The sequence below is a fragment of the Macrobrachium nipponense genome, chromosome 3 (assembly GCF_015104395.2).
Source record: "Macrobrachium nipponense isolate FS-2020 chromosome 3, ASM1510439v2, whole genome shotgun sequence".
In the NCBI taxonomy this organism is placed as follows: Eukaryota; Metazoa; Arthropoda; class Malacostraca; order Decapoda; family Palaemonidae; genus Macrobrachium; species Macrobrachium nipponense.
The window spans coordinates 46,395,292-46,418,603 of NC_087202.1; the positions used below are offsets into that span (position 1 = coordinate 46,395,292).

Here is a 23,312-nt window from a genome sequence, read left to right on the forward strand (position 1 = left end):
GATGTCAGATAGATTCGAACCGATCTCTTCTAGTTCTTTTAGAGATCTGACTAGGAAGACACTTTTTCTTTGTGCTTTAGCATCAGCTAGAAGAATCAGTGAGCTGCATGCTATTGATAAGAGAGTTGGATTTGCTAAGGGCAATGCCATTTGCTCATCAATGCTGGGGTTTTTGGCTAAGAATGAAAATCCCTCACGTCCTTGGCCGCGTTCTTTCTATAAAGAACATTTCGGAGTTAGTGGGGCCTAATGAGCCTGAATGGTTGTCTCTGTACCAGGTGAGAGCACTTAGACATTATGTGCAAAGGACCAAGGTTATAAGAGGTAAGAGTGATAACCTGTGGTGTTCAGTGAAAGATCCTTCTCGTCCTCTTTCTAAAAATGCGCTCTCCTTCTTTTTAAGGAATTTGATTTCTGAGGCACACGGACAATGTCAGGACTCAGATATCAAAGTGTTTAAAGTCAAAGCTCATGAAATTAGAGCAGTGTCTACGTCTATGGCCTTTAGATGTAATCTGTCTTTGAAAGACATTATTAAATCTACATATTGGAGAAGCAATTCTGTCTTCGCATCTCATTATCTGACAGATTTGCAAACCACATATGAAAATTGCAGTACATTTGGGGCCATTCATTGTGACTGACGGTATTGGTGAGGGAGAGAGGATGTATCCCATCCTCACTAAACTTTTCTCCTTGATTATGTTTTTTGTATTTTTAAGGTTGTCTGAAGATACAGGGAGTTTTTTGAGTATCTTTCAGTCTTTTAATGTCTTGGTGTATTTCTTAACCGGTTGTGGTGATCCCTCGTTTTTCATTGTATTTTGTGGTGATTTGTACTGCGCCCTGAGCAGGGGCATTATAGTCTTGTCCGTTGCGGTCACGTCCTCAATGGCAAGTACTTATTATTGTGTCCGACACGGATCCATATATCCTGTCGGTACAATAAAGGCCAGCAGACTACAGAGGCAGTAACCACTGAGTCAGCGGTCTTTAAAGGTAAGGAACCTATATCTTCGGATAATTCCAACAGTTGTTATTTTAGCTGCCATTGTCCCACCACCTAAATGTGTCAATCAGCTATATGTAACCACCGGGTAAGTTATATAAGTGAAAATGACATTTTTATAATAATATAAAGTTTCACTTATACTTACCCGGTGGTTACATAACGAAGCCCGCCCTCCTCCCCTCATATGGACAGGTAGGCATGAAACTTCTGATTTATTGTTGGAATGGTTCCCGGTACCCGGTAGAGGGCGGGAGTAGAGGGATCACCTGTCAAACCATTAGCGCTACCGCGAATTTCAAATTCTGCCGTGACGTCAGGAGACGACAGCTATATGTAACCACCGGGTAAGTATAAGTGAAACTTTATATTATTATAAAAATGTCATTTCTCGCAGCAAGCGGCACTCGCCTTGGAACCAACCGCCACCTCAGGAAATATCACTCCTGAAGGTGACCCGGCTTTTGGGAGACTGTGCCAGTCTGGAGGTAGAGCCATCTCCTACCTAGCCCACCAGATACCAAACCTGTGGGCCAACCTGGTTCTTCGGCGTAGGGAGGCAGTCCTCACCCGAGTGACCAGGGTGGCTGGGCGTGAGGTGGCTCTGGGTCTTCGCAACGGACCGGTGCGGAGTTCCTCCTCTCTCTTTCCTGGAGAGATGGTGGACGCTGCGGTGGAGCGACGGCGCAAGTGGTCCCTTCATCAGATAGTAGCAGATAAGCTCTTGCAGGTTTGGGGGAGACCCATGCTGGACCTTTTTGCGACTTGGTTCAACAGGAAACGAGATATTCTGTTCATTGGTTCCAGATCCTTTATCGTTAGTGGAGGACGCGTTCCAACACCCCAGGGATAACCTGGAGGTGTATGCTTTCCCTCTGTTTTGTTTGATCTGCTAAGTTCTGAATAGGGCGATGAGTTCGCAGGGTCGCAGGATGACTTTGGTAGCCCCTGTGGCCTCATGCGGAATGGTTTCCAGATCTGCTATGTTGTTGCAGAGGTTCCGAGGGAAATTCCCCCTTGGCTGCATCTCCTGTCAGCCACATGCAGAAAAGTTCCACCAGTCATGAGAATCCCTGTCTCTTCACAGTTGGAGGCTATCAAGTATCTCCTCCGAGCGAGAGGCTTTGAGCAGGGCATATGTCCAGCAATTTCAGAAGGTTGGCCTTTGCAGTCTACCAAGGCAAATGGGCGATCTACTGTGATCAGTGTCATAGACAGGCTTTTTCTCCACTCACAACCTCTATTCAGCACATAGCAGACTTTAGCCTTCCTCAGCGATGAGGAATGTTTGTCCATTTCTGCCATTAGGACTACAGGGCGGCCCTGAGTTTAGTGTTGCGCCTTAAGAGGTATCGACATCTCGTCCTGGGAACTTTCCTTGCTAGTTAAGGGGTTTGAGCAATCAAGCTCTCCAAGGGAGCTCAAGCCTATGACGTGGGATGTTTCCTGGTTCTGGGAAGCTTCACTAAGGGTCCATATGAGCCTTTGCGTCTCATCTGACAGGAACTTGATGCTCAAGACAGTCCTTCTGGCTTCCTTGGCATCTTCAAAGTGAGTGGGATAGCTCCATGGTCTGAGCTATTGATGTGAAGCACACCAGGGGTTGGGTATTAGTGTCCTTCGAATTTGTTTCAGAATTCATGGCCAAGACCCAAAACCCCTCTTTACGCGATGATAGGTTCACTTCCTTTGCCATTCCATCACTGAATGACCTTGTGGGTGGTGATGCTTAAGAGCTTTTGTTGTGTCCTGTCCGGGCCCTGCGTTGCTATCTTAAAAGGACACGGCACCGTAGGCCAGGCTGCCACAGACTTTTTGTTAGCACAAGACTTACAAAGAAAGAGGTGTCTAAGAATACTATCTCATTTTGGATATGGGAAGCCATCAGACAGGCATACTTGATTCTTGATGATTCCACCGCCACGTCTGTGCAGGCTAGAGCACATGATGTTAGGGGTATTGGTCCCTCTCAGGCTTTCAAAAAGAACTTGGAGGTACATAGACTGCTGAGCGCTAGTATTTGGTTACTCCAGTCGACATTCACCTCTTTCTATCTTGAGGATGTTGCCCACAGATCTATGGACACGTTTTCCCTTGGTCCTATGGTGGCTGCCCAACAGGTTGTGTAACTCACCATTGCTCTTAACAGGGCACTTTTGTATCTTACCTAAGATGATTGTGTGGATGAGAGGATGAGTGAGTTGGCTGGTCTTTTCTTTCTCTTGTACCTTTCTTTCTTCCTTTGGGCATGTTAAGGAATAGACACGTCATTTGCTAGACTGGTCTGATACAGGTGAGTTAGGTAGTTATACTGATAGTGTGGTCATTTGGTATACAAATATCCAACCCTCCTCTCGGTAGCATATGCTCCACTCCTTGGCAAGGGAAAGTTGGGAGTGGTAACAAACTCTGGTGTGTTGGTTTGTTATTGGACAGTCAAAGTTTCTCTTTGATTCCCTATACAATGATTCTCCCATATATCATTGTACGTTGCTCAGTGTCTGGGTGGTTAAATATCAATTTGTCTAGCTTCTGAGAAGGGCTTCAGTCTCCTTCTCCGAAGTTATTTCTTCTGAAGCTGGACTGCTTGGTAGGCCCCCAGCCGGTTTAGGATGTCTTGTACCTCCCTCCAAGTATAAGTCTATCCTATTGTTAAGACCGAAAGTATATTCGCGTATGAACAAATGACAAATTTTCTAAGACAATTTTATTTTTTATAGCTACAAACCTAAGTTCTTAACATTGTACTGCCCATCTCTAGCTGCCCCTCTGTCTGCTAAGACATCCGAGTTGGGAAAGACTGACGCGGTGGCGTAGATGCATGGTCCTTGACCAGTCTTCACCCAATACATGCAAGCATTGCCAGATCTCACAAGATTCCTTGCTTTCGTCTGCGATTTAACCAGATCCAGCTAGGCGCTAGAAATTATCATATTGTTAAGACCTCAGGTTTGTAGCTATGAAAAGTACAAATTGTCATAGAAAATTTGCCATATTATTTACAAAAAGAAAGGAAAAGTAGTATCCCAATTTAGGAACATCAAAGGAAGGGGAGGGAGGGCTAGAACAGTTTCTTAAATGTCGTTTACTTTATGTTTGAAAATAAGGACAAGGGAAAGCAATTTGATGAAAATATTTTGTAAGGGGAATTTCGTTATGAAAAGAGGACCAGTCGGAAGAAAGTGAAAGGGCTCTATGGATCCTTATCTCTTTACAGCTGGAGGCTATCCAGTATCGCCTGTGAGTGAGAGGCTTTTCTTGCAGGTCAGCAACTCGGATGCCTGTTACCTTACCTCAGAAGATCTAAAGCCATGTACCAAGGAAAATGGGCTATCTGCTGTGATTGGTGTTGTCAATGAGGTTTTTCTCCACTTGGAACTTCTATTCAGCAAATAGCTGATTTCCTGACCTTCCTCAGAACAAAAAAACACCTCTCTGTTTCTGCTATAGAGAGCTACAGGGTTGCCTTGGGATTGGAAATCTCTATGCTGCTCGAAAGTTTTGAGCAGTCTTGTTCTCATAAGAACTCAAACCTCTTACCTGGGATCTGACTCTGATGCTCATTACTCTCACTTGAGCCCCGTACGAACCACTACAGTGGTCATTGGACAGGGACTTAACCCTCAAGACAGTTTTTCTTCTAGCCTTGGCTTTATCAAAGAGAGTGGGTGAACTCTATGGCCTGGCTTTTGATGTAAAACATGCCAGGGGTTGTGGGCCTGTAGCCTTAGAATTTGTCTTGGAATTCATTGTTAAGACTCGAAATCCCTTGGTTCATAATGACAGATTTGCCTCCTTTTCCATCCCTTCTCTTGGGGATTTTGTTGACAGTGATCCAGATGAATTATTTGTCCTGTCAGAGCACAACTTAGTTATATAAAAAAAGACCTGAAACCTCAGACCAGGGTGCCAAAGACTTTCTGTTAGCACAGGCCAGTTCAAGAAAGAAGTATCTAAGGATACCATTTCATTTTTGCTATGTGAAATGACTAAGCATGCCTACTCCTCACCATCTGCTTCTACTGTCAATACGTACATGCCAAACCACTTTCGCTTCCTTCTACCTGAAGGATGTTGCCCACAGGGCCTTGGACACTTTTTCCTTTGGTCCAGTGGTTGCTGCTTTACAATGCCTCTAGCAGGATAGTTTGTATCTTACCTAAGATGATGGTAGGAAATTGAGAATGAATGAGTAGCCATTTTCTTTTCTTTCCCCCTTATTCCCTTTCTTCTCTACCTGTGAGCAGTAAGAAGATGGATCCATCATGCACTGGAACTGGCCAGATATAGGTGAGTGATGTAGCCTTACTTGTAGAGTAGTATTTTATATATTCTATATGAGTACATCTTTCAGTAGCAAACCCTTCCTGTCTCAAGGAAGGGTAGAGAGGAAGAACAACAAACCCGTATAGGTGGTTACCTTAGTTTATCTTAATAGATGTAGTTTTTTAAATAGATATAGTTTTTTAACTTCCTCCTATTCAGTGAATCTCTGCACTGTATTTTAGCGGCGGTATTCAGAATGTTAGATACTACACATAAATCTAACAGTTCAGAGGCTTAGGTCTCCTTCCTTTGAATTCTTTTATTCAGGAAGTGTGACCAGGTGTGCTGAACCTCCAGTCGGTTCAGGATTCTCTTACCTACCACCAAGAGTGAGTTTGTCCTAATGTGAAGACCCAGGTTTGTTCTGTTTATGAATAAATAACAAATTTTAAATTGTTTTTTATTTTTTAAAGCTAACAAACCTACAGTGTAAACATTTACTGCCAACCTCTAGCCACCCCTCTTCCAGTTAATCCTGAGCTCGAGGAAAAATTAATATGTCATGAGGTTGAAGTTGGGTTGCTGGCCGCTCCCTATCTTATCTCTGTGACAGATGCCAGATGTCACCTGTTCCTTGCAAAAACCATTCTTATTATTTTTACTGGTTTCCAGCTGGCGCAAGAAGATTTATCCCAATGTAAAGACCACAGGCTTGTTAGCTTTAAAAATACAAATTAATTTAATAAAATTTGTCATATTTCAACAGTTTTTCCATCTTCAAGTCAACAGAAGTATGTAAAGTGTACAGGCTTATAGCCATGTTAGGAAAATTTTTATCATTTTATAATTTTCAGAGCTCAATTTTTTTTAATGCTAGTTATTATTTTGGATTTTGACAGTATCAGCGAGATGAATATTGTCGTCCATAATCTTCGTGTTTTCAAACAAGATTTACGTTCCCTTCATTCTGCCTTTGTTCAGGCAACACAGCATTATCATGGAATAGCTGCATCTAATGGAAATCAGCAACAAATAATAAGTAAGTATGTATGCTCAATTTTTTTGTAAAGTGTGATAAATAACCAGTCACATTACTTGACAATTATAAAGTTGACGGAAAAATAATGCAACACTGGAAGAGGCTGATTTCAAGATATTTGATTTTCAATTGAGAATAGTTGAGTAACAAAACCTGCCAATTATCTGATTGCTGATGCATTTCTCTGCAGTTACAAACTGATACAGTACTACTTTGTTGATATAAGAGTAAGGTACAGTGGACTCCTCGTATTCGCATTCTCAGCATTCTCGGACTCACATATTCTTGGATTTCTCTTCAGAACATATCTAACCATTAATTGTGAGAATCTCACAGGAATAATCTAAATGGAAGACGACCTGTGAATAGTGGCTTTCACACGCCCTATCTTTATTCACGACGCCCTTATTGGTGCTCGCGCCAGGGTAGTAACTTCTGCATACCATTACTTAATCTTTCTCTGGTATATTTGGAATCTATTTATATCAGAAAAGTGACAAGAAGGACCTTTTCACCGGGCGACACAGGTCTCTCCCCAGAAATAGATTTTTCCTTCGTTAAAATCCCTTTTTTGTATGAGAAATAGCTACAAATTCTTCTTTTTTTTTTTTTTTTTTTTTTTTTTAATCAATTTCTTCATCAAAGGGATTTTGATGAAGGAAAAATCTATTTCTGGGGGAACACCTGTGTCGCTTGGTGAAATGTCCCTGTAGCACACATTTCTAGGTATAAATAGATGCTATATATACAAGAGAAAAAATCTAAATGGAATACTGAAGTTACTACCTCCAGCTCGCTCACCCCATAGGGTGTCGGTATAAACACAAGGGCGAGTGGAAGCCACTACCACAGATATTCTGCCAATTAGAAGACTCCTCTCAAAACCCCTCTCTAGATAGGTGCCGTTACAACGTCTACTTTACGTCTACCTTCCGCTCGCTACTACTACAACTTCTGCCCGAAGGCTTCATTCCTGAATTACGCACCCAAGCTTGGGCCAGCTAAAGGGTGGGGGACCAGGAGAAGAGAGGGATGGGTTCACCGGGCGACACAGGTCTTCACCAAAAATAGATTTTTCCTTCGTCAAAATCCCTTTTCTGGGTTCGACCTTTGTCGGCCGGTGAAATAGTATCAGAGAATTGGCCATACAAGCTTGGTAAATCACAAAATTTTATAGATATATAAGGAAAAATAATAATTTTTCTTAAAATTAAGTTTTAATAACCAATGTCAGAATAGCAAGTTGCAAATTGTAAAAAAGGGGATCAAATATAACCAAATCCATACTATCCTGGGAAAAACAACAGGTAAGGAATACAAAACAATCAAATATGAACTATGTACATGTCCAGGAGTGGGTTGATGAGCAAACCAGACCGGAACATAAGGGGGACAGGCAGGGATTACGAGCAAGGCAGGTAGGAGAGAGTGAGTATCAAAGGAAAAATAATAGCAGAATAAAGGAATAGGAAATACGTAGAGTTATAAGACTAGGCCGTATCAGGGGAGACAATGCTCCCTGCAGCCACTGCCGATTATTTAAGGGCCTCTAAATTCTTTAGATAGTGGCGTTTAAATACTGTCAGGGATTTCCAACCCGTATATTTTTTAAGATCCTCGAAGTTCATATTATGAAAATAATTAACTGAGGTAGCCACTGCCCGGATATCATGGACATGAGGGACTGAATCCGATTGGCTTGTTTAATAAAATAAAGTATTTGTTGTCTGATTCCTTTCAAGGAAATGGTTCTGCCTTTTTCTCTAATAAAAAGAGGACCTGAAGACTTTTCAGAAGTTCTGTCCAGATAAGATTTTAATGTGACAATATGACACAATGATGGGTCCTGTGTGAGAAGTATAATCTTCCATGGAGCCCACCTGTTTTGTGGGTCTTCATTCTTTGCTAAGAATTTCCGATCTGGGGAGAGCAGAACTTCACCTGACGGGAGGAAATAAATATGATTTGGTTCTCTAGAAAGAGCCGACAGTTCAGATATTCTGGCGCCTGAGGCCAGACTCATTAAAAATAATGTATTGCAATACACTCCCTGAACACCTGAATTAGGCCTGGTCACTGACCAGCCCGAACTATATCCCCACATATTTACCCACTAAGTGGGTAATTTTAACTGTCAGTGTTACCAATGCTGCAGGTAAAATCTAGTCAAATGAGTTACCTGTGTTACCGTTGGCAACGCTGCCGCAATTACCGGCCACCAGAGGCCTGTCTCCTCAATTGTTTCTTGTTCGCCATGCTGTGCGGATCAGTCCCACATCAGGCGAACTTTTGGTCATTTAGCCCGACCCCACTCAAAGAGTTTTCATATTTTGGATACAGATTACGACCTTGGACTGTGATTAACGTTTTTCTCCCGTTTAACTTTGGATAGCTACTTTGTACTCGATATGGATAAATTAGAAAATAAACGACGTTGCCATCTGTAAACGACTTTGCTTCTACTTCATATACAGTTCGACGATCGAGCCTTCTACTGCTGGATATGTTGGTGCTCATTGGCTCTGCACGCCTTTCAAGCGTAGGATGAGTACCCTCACACATGATTGACGTTCTTTTCGTTATTCCGTGTAGGAAGGTTCATTGCAATACCAGTCAGAGATGTTTGTCTTGGTCAGGAGACAAGGAAGCATTAGTTAGTTATTCAAGAAATTAGTGGACAGGTTATCATCTAGTATGTTTTGCATATTTCTAGCCAGACGAATAATTTAACCAAAATAGAGATAGTGGTAGTAAATGTACAAGTGTAGTAAACAATAATTAAATAACATAATTAACAAATTAACTAAGAAGTGAGATTTATTTCTTCCTTCTCATTGAAAAAGCATTTGCACAAAGTTTGAAGTTCAAATAGTAACAGGAAAGGCTTCAAAATTAGTATGTATATCAAATTTATGTTAATCTAACTTGCCTAGCAAAATAAAATACATACAGGCAGTCCCCGGGTTACGACGTTCCGAGGTTAAGGCGCTTCTCAATTACATTCATCAGACATTATTTCCAGGGTTACGACGCCTACAACGCTCATCTGGCAGATGAAATATGACACCAAAAATGCAAAATAATCAATATTTGAAGGTTTTTTGATGAAAAATGAATAAGAATGCAGTTTACATAGTTTTCAATGCACCCAAAAGCATTAAAAGTAAGGTTTTCTTAGGATTTTTTACGATGTTCCGGCTTACGACGATTTTCGGCTTACGACACGTCTCAAGAACGGAACCCCCGTCGTAACCCGGGGACTGCCTGTACTGCTGCATTTTCATGAGGAGACTTGGTAACCATGACGATTCATTATAACATTAATTACTGTAAATACTACCATACATAGGTGGAAGGTACAATGTTATATACCAAATCACAAAATATCACAGAAACAGGTTCAGTTACCAGGTAGAAAACCAAATATGGTCGTAAACAAATGGGCTGTTAGCTATTTCAGAGAACAACCAGAGTAAGCCTTATAAGACTACCTTAATTGTAAACAGATATACTTAAGTCAAACCCAAAGTAAGTAAAGACTTATTAACTTGCAACATCAAAGCTTACCAAAAATGTTGGGATTGCAGCAGCGTCAGCAGACTTGAAGCTGTCAGTACTTCCTCTCCTTATGAAAAAACAAGGAAGACGACGAAAATTCTAAATTACATCAGATGGTTAAAAATAGTAGTAAGCTAAGCTTTATAAATGGTAGTAATCTTTTGTACCCAAACTAAAGGGTAAAAACATATACATATCACTGTTTTATGCAGAGAATAAAAGCGACGGCTTACGAATGATTGCATTTCTTACCAGTGAAGATGCCCATGTGGAATAGCACAGTATAGTACAGTACTAACTCTTAATCACTGCTAGGACCTGGCCACATATGTGCACTTACAACTGTCATTGTTTTTCTTTATTTCAGAGGGATTGTAGTAATTGGATCGTTTTGTGACCATGAAACTGAATATAATTAATGGGTTTGTTGAATAACAAGTTTGAAATTCTATGATTCAAGCTTATTTAACCATATGGCAGATTATGAGGAAGATAATCAAGTTCTTTTCTTAATGGAACTTACATTTCATTTTCAGATAATGATGGTCCTTTATCTGGCATCAGAATATTAGATTTGACAAGAATTCTGGCTGGCCCATTTGCTACCATGATTTTGGGAGACTTGGGTGCAGATGTTATCAAGGTAAATATGAAGGTTCTAGTTTCAGAAATTACAATTTCATACAATCAACTTACCTGTCAGATATATACATAGCTAAGACTCCGTCGTCCCCGACAGAAATTCAAATTGTTCCGATACGTAATACAAACCCTCGGTCCTTTAACAATAGGAAGGTAACTAGCGGCAGCTGGGACGGTCGTAAGCTTCGAACAAGGGGAGAACGGTAGTAACTGCTTTGTCCGATCGTGCGCGCGCCCGCGCGCCCGAGAGGTGAAGAATCACTTTTGCTTTCGGCCGCGGGTGTGAAGGACGTGTTCGTCATCGCTCTCTGCCCGCTTCATCGTCGTATGCTTTGTTTATATTGTGTTTTCTTACTAATGGTTTCGGTTTGACTTGAAAATGAAACTGTAAGTACACTGTTTTTCATTTTCATTACTTAATTATGAATCAACATGGAGCTATCGCCGTAGAGGACCAGCGATTTCCGCTCTTTTCATGAATTGAACCCTGAATTATGTCTCGGTGCCGAGGCGCGGGGCGACTCGCGCCGAGTCATGTATTTTGGGCGAAAGTGTGTAATTGAAGATGTAAGTACTCTTTTTCATTATATTTTTGCCCTGTGCGTTCGTTGCCGAGAGCTTGATTGCGCTCGGCAAGAGCCTCTTTATTTTGTATGAATAGAATGCAATGAAAGTGGATTCGCAATGCAGTTTTCTTTTCATTTTCATTTATTAATTGCATCAAATTTAATTTTGGATCAATTTCCGCTCTTACCCGGGAATTAATCCTTACGATTTATTGCTGTGAAAGTGAAAATAGCAAGTGCAGTATTGTTCATTTTCATATATATTTATGATAGCATCATATTATTATGGATCAAGTTTCCGCTCTTACCGGGAATTGATTTTTCCTCTTTAAGTTCTATGAAGTGAATTCGCAAGTGCAGTATTCTGTTTCATTTTCATATTACTTTTCACTGCTGTGCGGGGTAGGGGAAGCGAAGGTCTGCCAGGAAGTCGTCGGAAAGCTCTCCCGCGACTCCCTTGGTATCCGATTCTTCGTCTTCTTTCCTGCCCCCCCGCTCAGCTTCCTCGTATTTTGTTTTTGGGGTCTTCCTTCCGTTCGGGGTGGGGGCATGTCTCCCCCCCCGTGCGTGAGGGAACCCCTCTTACTAATCTGTCTGTGCTACCGCAGGTGCTACAGCCGTGGGAGACGACCTTGGACAGGTATGGACCACTGCGGCTGCAGGGCGTGCCTAGTATCCACGATCTGCTGCAGAGTCTAGCGAGGTCTGGGGCGGTGACCTTGGAGTGGTCTCCACTACAACCTTCACGGCCGCTTCTGCATGCTGCTTCCCCCCGCTGGTCTACACTCCCCTGCTGTGTCGGTGACGCCGTCTGCCGCTTCTAGGGCCGGTCGCCGCCGTACCGAGGAGGGGTATGCCGCCGCCGCCTGTGTTTTCTTCGTGTTGCCTGCCCCAGACTTCCGCTGTTCCAGCAGCTCGCCCCTGGACCGGCCGCCAGTACCACGCTGGCTGCCAATGATTCTACGAGGCGATGGCTGGGCCGTGCCGTACCTGTCGCTGATGTGGTTCCCCGCTACTGGCTTGGCTGTCCCTTCTGTGTTTACCGCTGCCGCTGTTCCTGCCGCTCCTGAGCTGGTTGCTGTTCCTGTCGCTCCTGGTTCCTGCGCCTGTCCATGCTGGTCCTGCCCATGGTGTGTCTTCCCCCGTTCCCAGGTCCTTCCGGACAGGTGCAGTCGGGCCGTGTTGCTTCGGCAATAGGCCCGACTCCGGCCTGGATGGAGGACCTGACGACTGTCCTGCGTGAGCTGACGAAGAAGAGGAAGGTGTCATCTTCGTCTGTTGCTGCCTCTTCCCCTTCGACTTCCTAAGGCCCATAAGCCGAAGAAGAAGAAGGCTGCCTCCCCCCCCATAAGAAGTCTCCTTCGGGAACTTCTAAGGGCCCGTCCCACCTCGGTGGGACGGGGGGTCCTTTCTGCTGGTCCTCCTGCTCCTTCGGGGAGCGGGGCCCGCTCTCCCCTTCCGTAAGGAAGAGATAGACGGGGACCAGAGGAGTATCGGTTAGCTCTGGTACTTCCTCGCCTGGTGCTAGCGGCGATGCCGCTACGCCAGGTTCCGGCTCGGGGTCTCTCGTTGCGCGGGGAGATCCCGACCGTGTACGCTCTCCCTCGGGGAGGAGACCGTGCAGCCAAAGTTTCGGCGCCAGAGTTCGCTCGGCGCCAAGACCACGGCACGGAGCAGAAGGCTGGCGAGAACCGCTCAGGTGACTCTCGCCAGGCCAGCGGCCGCTCTCGCAGCGACCAGCTGGTAACCGGGTTTTGTTATTCCCCCTAAGAAGACTCCTTCGGGAACTTCGAAGGGCTCGTCACATTCCGGTGTGACGGGGGGGTTCTTCTGCTGGTCCTCCTGTTCCTTCGGGAACGGGGCCCGTCTCCCCTTCTGAGAAGAAGAAGAAGACGGGGACCAAGGGTGTGCTGGCTACCGCTGGTACACCCTCGCCTGGTCTTGGCAGCTCTGCTGCTAAGCCAGGTACCGGCTCGGTTTCTCGTCCGCGAGAAGTTCCGAGTGTACGATCTCCTTCGGGTGACCGTGCAGCCAAAGTTAAGACGCCTGAGTTCGCTCAGCGTCATGACCGAGGCACGGAGCAGAAGACTGTCGAGAGCCGCTCAGGCGACTCTCGCCAGGCCAGCGGCCGCTCTCGCAGCGACCAGCCGGTACCTCGGGTGGACGTGACGGTCTCTGACCGGCCACGGGTTGAGGCTGGGAAGGAGCTCCCCCAGGTCCCCTCGACCGACGGTACCAGCCTCGGCTGGTACCAGCGGTTTGACGTGCCGCGAGGACGCTCACCGGTCTCACGGTGAAAGCGAGCTCTGCAGGTCACCTGACCGCCGCTCCCACAGGGACCGGGCGGATACGGTGACCAGCAGCAGCTCGTCTGACGCACGGGACCGGGGTCGACGTGCTCAAGTCGAGCCGCTGCCACAGGTGAGCGGCACGGCCAGGCCTGCAGATCGATCCCCACCGCGGAGGTTGTGATCGGCTAGCAGCCCCCCGCCCACGTACGCTGGTCCCTGCCAAGCGAGCGGGGGGGGACCGCGTCAGTCTGTCCCTCTCCACTACCTTCAACTTCCCTCGGGCTACCACCGGGAAGAGGGGACGAGGTAGCTAGGAGTGATCGGTGATAGGTGCGCCGCTCACGATCCCGTCACGACGCCGCACGTGCCACGTATGGTCTTAGGACCAACCAGGACGTACGCGCAAGTGATTGGGAGGCGACCGTCAGGGGAGAGGGGGTGGGGATAGCGTCAGTTCTCGTCTCTCCGATACCTTCAACTTCCTCGGCATAACCGCCAGGAAGAGCTAGGCATATAGGAGTGATCGTGAGAGATACGCCGCTCACGATCCCGTCACGACGCGCACGTGCCAGGTTGGTCTTAGGACCAACCAGGACGTACGCGCAAGTGATTGGAGGCAACCGTCAGGGATCTGTTGCTGGTCCTTCTTCTGAAGGAGGGGGGTACTGGGAGCTGCTCTTGTTGGAGGGACTGGACGGTCCTACTCCTCAAGACGCTGTAACTTCCGAGATTCAGAGTAACTTTACCCAGGTTATTGCACTGATTCGTCAGCACAAACGGACCCGGGGAGGGGAAGGATCGCCGCTCCCACCAGCAGAGCCCATGTCTCTGCTCGAGTCGTTTTTGGGGCCCGAGAGGGAACCCAAACCGACGGTGGGTATGCCGCGATCGGAGCTTACCGATTCTGTCTTGAACCAGAGTCTCTCGTCTCCGGACAAGAAGGCTCCTCTCAGTTCGGGCCGGTCGATCAAGCTACTTCCACCTCCTCTACTGCGACAGCGCGTTTCTACGTGTCTTCGGACACAGTATTTAAATACTCCTTCGATCCTCCTGAGAGGTTTCGACCTCGACGAGGACTGGAATGAGTCGGAGGACGGTATCGGCTCTCTCCTGTCAGGTGTCGATCAGCCCCACCCAGGACGACGTTCACAGTGGCGGCAGACCCTTACCTACAGATGAGAGTTCGTAACCCTCCTCGGGTGAAAAACGTTTTCTCCTGACTATACGTTTTTCCCAGACTCTGATGAGGCCATCGCCGCAAGGCGATGGCTGCTCCTACTCTTCTCCAACTGCTAGTTCCACTGGGAAGGCGAGCGAGTATCCAATTCCTCCCATTCCCTCTCTCCTTACGGCTACGAGGGAAAAGGGGAAGGATCCTACAGAGATTTCTCTGTAGGATCCCACGTTGGGGACTGCGCTACCAGGGGGGACCTTCGGGTCCTACCTGACGTAAGCCCGGTCGTTGAGGAGGGATCCTGCCCCATTCTCGATTTCTACGGGAATCGAGAGGACCACGGCCAGCCATATCGTTTGACGAATTCGGTGGGGGTTTCGCAGACTGCTTAGAATTCTACGGAATTTCTAGCGCATTCAGTGTTTAGAGTTTCTTACGATCTCCAAACACTTAGGCGAGACCACGGTCCAAAGTGAGCGAGACGAGAATCCCCGATTGTTACACGATAATCGGGAACCTCGCCTATGCTCGAATTCCTGGAATTTCTAGCATTAGGAAGAAGACTGCTGCTGAAAGAAGACTATCTCACAGTAGGCGACCAACCTGGAATAGAGAAGAACGGACGGGAATATCCAGTTTGGCTGGAACTATCGTCTTAGTATTCTGTTCACCATTGAAGCTTTCCTTTGAGGAAGACTTCTCCTTCACTCTCTTTAATAGAGAACGAAGGTGGTCGATCTCCAATCCTTATTTTGTTTTCTTGAAGGAAAGAATTTAGGATGGAGATCGTTGTTCAGAATCCTACAAATATACTACGTATATTAACCTCGCGACATGATTCTGCTAAGCAGTGAATGGTCCGAGGGGTAGGCGCATATCCTGGTTATTCTACGGATTGACGATTAGACGAAAAGTATTCTAATTGAACTGCAACTCGGGGTTGCCTGCAACCTCCAGGAGTTTCCAGTTTCAATTTTATATACTTATGGTGTTGTCACAAACAACCCATTTTAGCTTTTATATTTACCGAAATTCGTTTCGCTTAAATATAATTGCTCGAGCATATCTTTTTATGCTCGGTGGTTCTAGCCGAACGCATTCCTCGTGGAAAGGATTACTTGGCAACTCAGGATGACGAGTCAGCGACAGCTACTGCGTATTGAATTGCCCGAGGCATTTCAGTATCAGCTGCCGCTTTGAGATAGACGTTGTTTATGTCTTTCTCACCTGCTTTGATTGAATAACAACCGTATCTCTGCCCAACAATCACGGACTTAAGTCTCTGATTAACGGGGATTCTCGCATACATGAATGACCATCTACTGCTGAGAAACGCTAGTATTCATCGTCTTTGGTATTGCGAGAATTTTAAAACAGAGATATCTATTCGACTCTCATCTGTTTACCGCACGGTAACAGAATTCTGTAATAGTCTCTTGCTGCATCGTATCCCGATAATGCGAATGATTTTTGCGGAATCTGAGTTTGTCCTCAAAATATCTTGTATTCGGAGGTGTACAATTGTTCATTGTTCACCCCGGATTAGCAGATGTATTGAAGACATCGCCTACTCCCACACCTGCCAGCTCTACTTCCAAACGTTCAGCCATGAGAAGCAGTTTCTTCAAGCGGCTCTCCCCTGTGTTTCATTACTGAAGAACGCCCCGCTTTCATTGCACAATCGGACAGCAATGAAATGGCGGTTAGCGTTTTTCAGTCATTTGTAAGCACAGGTTAGAATCTTGAGATTCCTTCTCTCGATTCAGCTGGAAGACGTAGGTTGCATTCATTGCCTACCTTCGTCTTCAACGTCACATAGTGTTGTTTCTCCTTAAGCTGAGATTCAACGTCTATGAGATTTTCTTCTTGCCATCAGGGACCTCGGTCTTTTGAAGGCAATTGACTTTCGCCTTTTGAGCTTATGCATTAAGAGAATCATCGCCGCGCCGTCCGGCATCGGTGACTAACAAATATTTTATTTGTTTGGTCTCCTCAGCATAACTCTTTAAAGGGCGAAGGTCACGTGACTTACCCGGATGCTTGGACAACTTGCCTCTACTGATTCCGAACCAGTCCAGTCGGCAGCTGTCAGAGCGGTCCGAGTCAGTTACGAACTATGGCTGTGGACTTAGTTCGGTTGTTCCAGAGCAATCATTACTTCGTCTTAATAGCTTGTCAGTATGAGTACTGTACATAACCAAAGTCGAGAAGAGGGATAGGTCATACGACTATTCCCTTCTTTTCGTCTTAGGTAACGGCATGACTTCTCTTGAGAAGTCAAGCACAAAGGGATGGGGATTTGTGACGCTCGATTTCGTACCGATCTTCGTAGCGAAGACTCAGAACCCTTCGGTAACTGACGATTGGTTCGAGTCCTTCACAATACCCTCCCCTAATGGACGTCACCGCCTCCGATACGAAGGCTATGCTGCTTTGTCCTGTGAAGGTGCGACGGAGCTGTCTGAAGAAACTCGGACACCCAGGATGAGTGTGGACGCCTCTTCATCATTCTCTCGCGTTCCGCAAGAACTTCTCCGTGGCGCAGGTAATGAAGGCAGGCGCCTGGTCCAACCGGACCGCATGCACCTCCTTCTACCTTCAGGATATTGCCCACAGTTCCTTGGATCTTTTCCTTGGGAACCGTGGTGGTTGCTCAACACGTTGTGTAGTTAACCCAGACCCTCGCAGGCTGAACAGCATCGAGTCCTGGTGTGACCGTAAGAATGGATGAGGAATGAGAGTGTGACTGGCTCCTCTTCCCATCTTTTTCTTCCCTCTACCTTTGGGTAGAGGGACACGGTCGTCACCCTGCTGGGTAAGGACGAAGATGCAGGTGAGCTACTCAATAGAGCACCATCCTATCCCTTTCAGTAGGGATAGGAGTAAATATCCACCATTCCTCCAACAAGGGGGAGGAAGTGGATGCCAAATTGAGACAAACCCATCATTTTATGATTGTCTCTTGCAAACAGGAACAAGTTCTTGCTTGCTGGTACGAAGAGATACGCTTGCCTCTCTCTTAGTACTTGGCCCAGAGGTCTGACCATTGATCTGCGGTGCACACCCCGATCATCGGACAGAGGTTTGGATCCCTCCCTTGCTCTTACGACCAGGAGGCACTCCAGGGTTGGACGAACAGATCTGTTCACCAAAAGACTCAGATTCCTCCCACCAAGAAGTGAGTCTTCCTATTGTTAAAGGACCGAGGGTTTGTATTACGTATCGAACAAATGACAATTTGTCGAAAATTGCATTTTTCCTAAACTATACAAACCTGAGGTCCTTTACATATAGTCCCACCTCATGCCACCCCTCACTCTGCAACTTTTGCATGGGCCTAAAGCAAAAGTGATTCTTCACCTCTCGGGCGCGCGCGCGCGCGCACGATCGGGACAAGCAGTTAACTACCGTTCTCCCCTTGTTCGAAGCTTACGACCGTCCCAGCTGCCGCTAGTTACCTTCCTATTGTTAAAGGACCTCAGGTTTGTATAGTTAGGAAAAATGCAATTTTCGACAAATTGTCATTTTCGCGCCACTCGCTACAGGTAGGTCAGGTGATCTACCGGCCTGCCCTGGGTGGCAGGACTAGGAACCATCCCGTTTTCTATCATATTTTCTCTGTCGCCGGTGGTATCAACATTGTTGTTATTACTCCTGACTTGGATTCTTTTTTCAACATTTGATCAACGTTTTTCGGCTTTTTGGTGACGTATTTGGATCGTGTTTTGGCATTCGCTACTGTGGACTGTTTTTTGAATAACTCTCTTTTTGGAATTTTCTCAGTATGTCTGATTCTAATGTGAGTGTGAGAATGTGTGTGAATGTAGGCCTGCAGGTGAGGATACCGAAAGCTTCGGTTGATCCTCACACTGTATGCCGTAAATGTAGGGGAGTTCAGTGTTCTGCTTTTAACACTTGTAAGGAATGCGAGGGTTTTGAATGCAGAAGAATGGAAGACTTTGACTTCTTATTTGAAGAAGTTAGAGAGGGATAGAATTAGACGATTGAAAGGTGTGAGTTCAAGGCCTATTGAGCCTTTCACTGATAATTCTAATCCTACTGATGTAGATTCTCCCTATGTATCTCATTTCTCAGAGTGCTTTTTCGGATTCGGCATCGGAAATCGCCAATCTGAAAGCTACAATTAGAGACATGAAGTCCAAGATGGCTGACTTCAAAGGTAAGGCTAGTGAAAGTGAGCATTACAGTGAAGTGAGTTCTCCCAGTGTTGTGGAGGGGGCGTTTGATCGTCCCTGCGACGCTCCAGGCCTAGACCTCTTCCAAGCTCACAGCCCAGAGGAGAAGGAAAGTCGAAAGCCTTAAGGAGGTTGTGGGAATCCCCAACGGTCAGACGTCCCTTCAGCTAGCTCTGCTTCGTGGCAGGCGGCTCAAGGGCGCTATAGAAAAGCGTCCTTCGCGAGTGTTTTCGTCTCGTCCTCTCCCTCTCCCTCACCTAAACGAGGGTGGAAGGAGTCGAAATTAGTCGAGACGCTGAAGCGTCATATGAAGCAAGACATTGATTCAAGCCCAGAGCGCTTCTCGGATGACGCCCCGTTCTGCTATTAAGAAGGCGAAGGTGGCGTCAGCGTCACCTGACGCTTATGAGGAAGTACCACATCATGCTTCTTCCCGAGTGATGACGAGAGGCGTCATGCACTAGACGTAGGAGAAGCCTCAAGAAAGATAATTATGGCGGTTCAGGAAACAACTGTCATCTCTTGTGGGAGTTTTAGCGCCCCGTCGGAAGGACGTGACGCTTCCAATTAAGAAGTCTCGTCCTCTCGCAACTGCTCGAAGAACGGGGGCTGACGAGAGTGTAGCTAAGACAAGAAGATCGAAAGACGTCTTCTAGAAGTGAAGCGTCATTTCAAGCGGATCTTAGACGTGACGCTCCGTCCAAGATTGTGACGCCGAGTAGGAAGCCCTTAGAGAGCGAAGCGTCTTCCAGACGCGAAGCGTCATCAAAACGTCAACAAGAGACGTCATACATGACGCTCGGAGAGCGGGAAGCGTCATACAAGACGTCTTCTAAAGCGCAAGAGAAGCCGCAGGTTGTGACGCCTTCCAAGTCGATCAGAACGGGGAAAAGGAAAGACTTTCATTACATTAGCCCCTCTCCTATCAGGAGTTTGTCTCCTCCAGAGGAAGAAAGCTCTGAAAGGAGAACGGAAAATCAGAATTATCACGAGTTGGAAGAAAACTCGGATGATGACGATCATGGAAGAGAGGGCTTGTCTAACTATAAAGTGTTGACTACCCTGCTTCTGGAGGAATACGGAGAACGAGTTGACTCCGGCTGCTCCTTCTTCTCCGCGCTCGCTCTTTTTCGAGTGCGAAGGCGAAGAAGCCTTCGTCTTTTGTTTTCTGAAGATGAAGCCCACCATCTCGATGAAGCGGCTTTAAACGCCTTAGACTCCTGGATGAAGTCGAAGAAAGACTTAGTCAGGACAGTATTTTGCATGCTCAGCAAGGTTAGCTGGGAAAAGAGGCAGATGGTACAAGACGGGGGAGGTATGGGATAGGGTCGCTCTCCCTTCTACAACAGAGGCAGACTTTTCGACGTTAGTTGACGCTTCAAGGCGTCCTAGTCTTAATTCTGCTCGTATTACATGGAGTATTTTAGAACTGGATCATCTCCTCAAGGGACTTTTCCATGTATTGGAAGTCTTCAACTTCTTAGATTGGTCCCTTGGGGTGGATGTCCAAGAAAGCTCTCGATTCACAGGGAATCGAACCTGAAGCCCGGTATGCATTTTGTCTTGCATCGACAAAGCGGTACAGGATGTATTTTTGTTAAGTCTCTTCATTATTTGGAGCAGGTCTTTTGAAGAAAAGGACGGTGTATGGCGCCTTCTTAACAAAGGCAGTCTCACATGCGCAGAGGGCAGCTCTACTGGATGCACCTCTGTCTGACTATTTGTTCCCTTCTCAGTTGGTGAAGGACGTGGCTCACTCTTTAACTGAGGAAGGCGACTCAAGATCTTCTGACGCAGTCAGTTAGAAAGAAGAAACCTCTTTTTGTTTCTGACAAGAAAGAACCTAGCACTTCTATGCAGCCCTTTCGAGGTGGTCCGATCTCCAGACCTCCCGCAAGAAGGAAGGCTCCAGAGAAGAGAGGTAGCTCCGCCTTTCGTCCCTTTAAAAAGGGAAAATGAAACATTTCTCCTCCAAGCACCAGTAGGTGCCAGGCTCCTGCGACGCTCCCAGGCCTAGACCTCTTCCAAGCTCACAAGCCAGAGAGAAGGAAAGTCGAAAGCCTTAAGGAGTTGTGGGGAATCCCCAACAGTCAGACGTCCCTTCAGCTAGCTCTGCTTCGTTGCAGACGGCTCAAGCACTATAGAAAAGCGTCCTTCGCGAGTGTTCTCGTCTCTCCCTCTCCCTCACCTAAACGAGGGTGGAGGGAATTGAACTTGTCGAAACCGCTGAAGCGTCATAGGACGCCTGACAGGGATTTTAGTCCGGAGCGTTTTCTCAGATGACTCTCCGTCTTCTAGCAAGAAAGCGAAGGGGGCGTCAGCGTCACCTGAAGTGTACGCAGAAGTACCCTTTCCTTTTTCCCCACCGAGTGATGACGAAAGACGTCATGCACTGGACGTGGGAGAAGCGTCAAGAAAAATCAATTATAGCAGTTCAAGAGAAAAACTGTCATCTCGAACGCAACGTCGGAAGGACGTGACGCTTCCAATTAAGAAGTCTCGTCCTTCTCTTACCTGTTCAACGACAAGCGTCATACAGACGGGAAACGGCTAAACGGCTTACAGAAGCGTTTAGTGCGAGTCGAGCGAGAACAGGTGCTTACGAGAGTTTCGTAACGCCAGAGAGAGGTAAGACGTCTTTTAGACGCGAAGCGTCATTGGAAACGGAGCATAGCATGACGCTCCGTCCAATATTTTGCGCCAAGGAGGACGCCTTTGGAGAGCGGAGCGTCTTCCAAGCGAGAAGCGTCATCGAGATGTCACCAAAAGAGTCATCCATGACGCTTGGCAAACGGAAGCGTCATGTAAGCATGAAGAGTCTTCTAAAATTCTAGAGAAGCCGAAGGCTTATGACGCCTTCCAAGGACTATGAGAGCGGGAAAGAGGAAGGATTATCATTCTCTTAACCCCTCTCCTGTTAGGAGTTTGGTTCCGCAAGAAGAAGAAGGTTCGGAAAGGAGAGCGGAGACGCTTTTAGATCCCGAGTTAGAGGAAAACTCGGATGACAAATATAGTGGAAGAGAAGGTCTGTCTAACTAGAAGGTGTTGACTACCCTTCTTCTTGAGGAGGTACGGGGACGAGTTGACGCCCAAACACCACCCCACTTGCCTACATTCGCAAACAGGGAGGGACGCACTCCTCGTTCCTTTACGAGCCCACGAGAGACCATTACTTTGGACGTATCACAGTAACATCTCCCTGATGACAAGGTTCGTACAGGGAGAAAGGAATGTGAGGGCGGACAGGCTCAGCAGGAGGAACCAGGTCCTTCATACAGAAGGGACTCTACACGAGGAAGTGTGTCTCGATCTCTGGTCTATGTGGGGAACTCCTCATGTGGAGTTCTTAGCAACATTCATTTCAAATAAGGCTCCCAGTGTTTTGCTCGGTCGTGGAAGATCCCAGAGCACTTATGGTAGATGCCTTCCGGCTAAAATGGGTATCGAGAGACGTTTATGCTTTTCCCCCCCCCCATTCAAAATCCTGGGGTTAGTAATGAAAAAGTTTGTGGCGTCAAAGGAGACGAGGATGACGTTAATAGCCCCCTTTTGGCCGGCCCAGGAAGGGTTCACGGAGGTGGTAGAGTGATCGTAATACTTTCAAGATCCCTACCTGGAAGGACGGATCTTCTCATACAAACATCAAACCTCTCCGCTCTCGCTCTGACTGCCTTTCGACTATCGAAAGACTTGTCAGAGCGAGAGGCTCGCGAAGTAGCAAGCGCGATCGCGAGAGAACGCAGAACCTCCACTACGAAAGTATACCAGTCGAAGTGGAAGGTATTTAGGAGGAGGTGTAGATCCAAGAAGTTGTCCTCTCCAACTACCTCTATAGCGGAAATTTGCGGATTTCCTGCTATTCCTGAGAGAAAAATCTCATCTAGCCGTATCCACAATAGAGGAATATAGAAGTATGCTCCCGGCTGTATTCAGGAACAGAGGATTAGATCGGGCAGATGAAGATCTCCACGATCTCATAAGGTCTTGTGAGACTTCAAAGTCTAAGGAACCAGTACCTCCGAACTGGAACCTAGACGTAGTTCTAAAGTATCGGTCATCGGAAAGAATTCGAACCTCCTCATCGGGCACGTTTAGAGACATTACCCGAAAATGCCTATTCCTATTATCTTTAGCTACGGCAAAGAGAATTAGTGAATTGCATGCTCTGCAGGATGAAGTAGCATTCAAGGGAGACTCAGCGATGTGCTCGTTTAAGACCCTGTTTTTAGCGGAAAACGAGAATCCTACGAATCCCTGGCCTAAGTTATTCGAAGTCTAAGGCATGTCGAACTCGTAGGCAGAGAAACAGAGAGGTCTCTCTGCCCTGTGAGAGCTCTGAAGTTCTACCTTCAGAGAAAGCATCAAATGGGAGGCTCTAGACAAGGTCTTTGGGGGCGCGGTAAAAGAACCCACAAGATGATGTCCAAGAATGCGCTGGCATCGTTGTAAGAAACGTCATTACAGACACTCATAAGGCCTGTCCTGACGAACAGTTACAACTGTTGAGAATAAAAGCTCATGAAGTTAGAGCTTATAGCGACGTCTCTCGTTCATGAAGAATATGTCGTTAA

At 46.4% G+C, this 23,312-nt stretch overlaps 1 protein-coding gene across 2 annotated transcripts in view; it reads left to right on the plus strand.

Moving 5' to 3' along the window:
- The window catches only part of LOC135221736 (succinate--hydroxymethylglutarate CoA-transferase-like), a 108,362-nt gene that overhangs the window by 28,570 nt on the left and 56,480 nt on the right, over positions 1-23,312 (plus strand). Inside the window, exons 2-3 of one of the 2 annotated variants that reach the window (XM_064259536.1) lie at positions 6,175-6,314; positions 10,409-10,515. In XM_064259536.1, the coding sequence (XP_064115606.1) occupies positions 6,185-6,314; positions 10,409-10,515 (237 nt within the window). In that variant the 5' untranslated portion in view covers positions 6,175-6,184. The remainder of the gene's footprint in view (positions 1-6,174; positions 6,315-10,408; positions 10,516-23,312) is intronic. The other variant, XM_064259537.1, reaches the window with a different exon arrangement.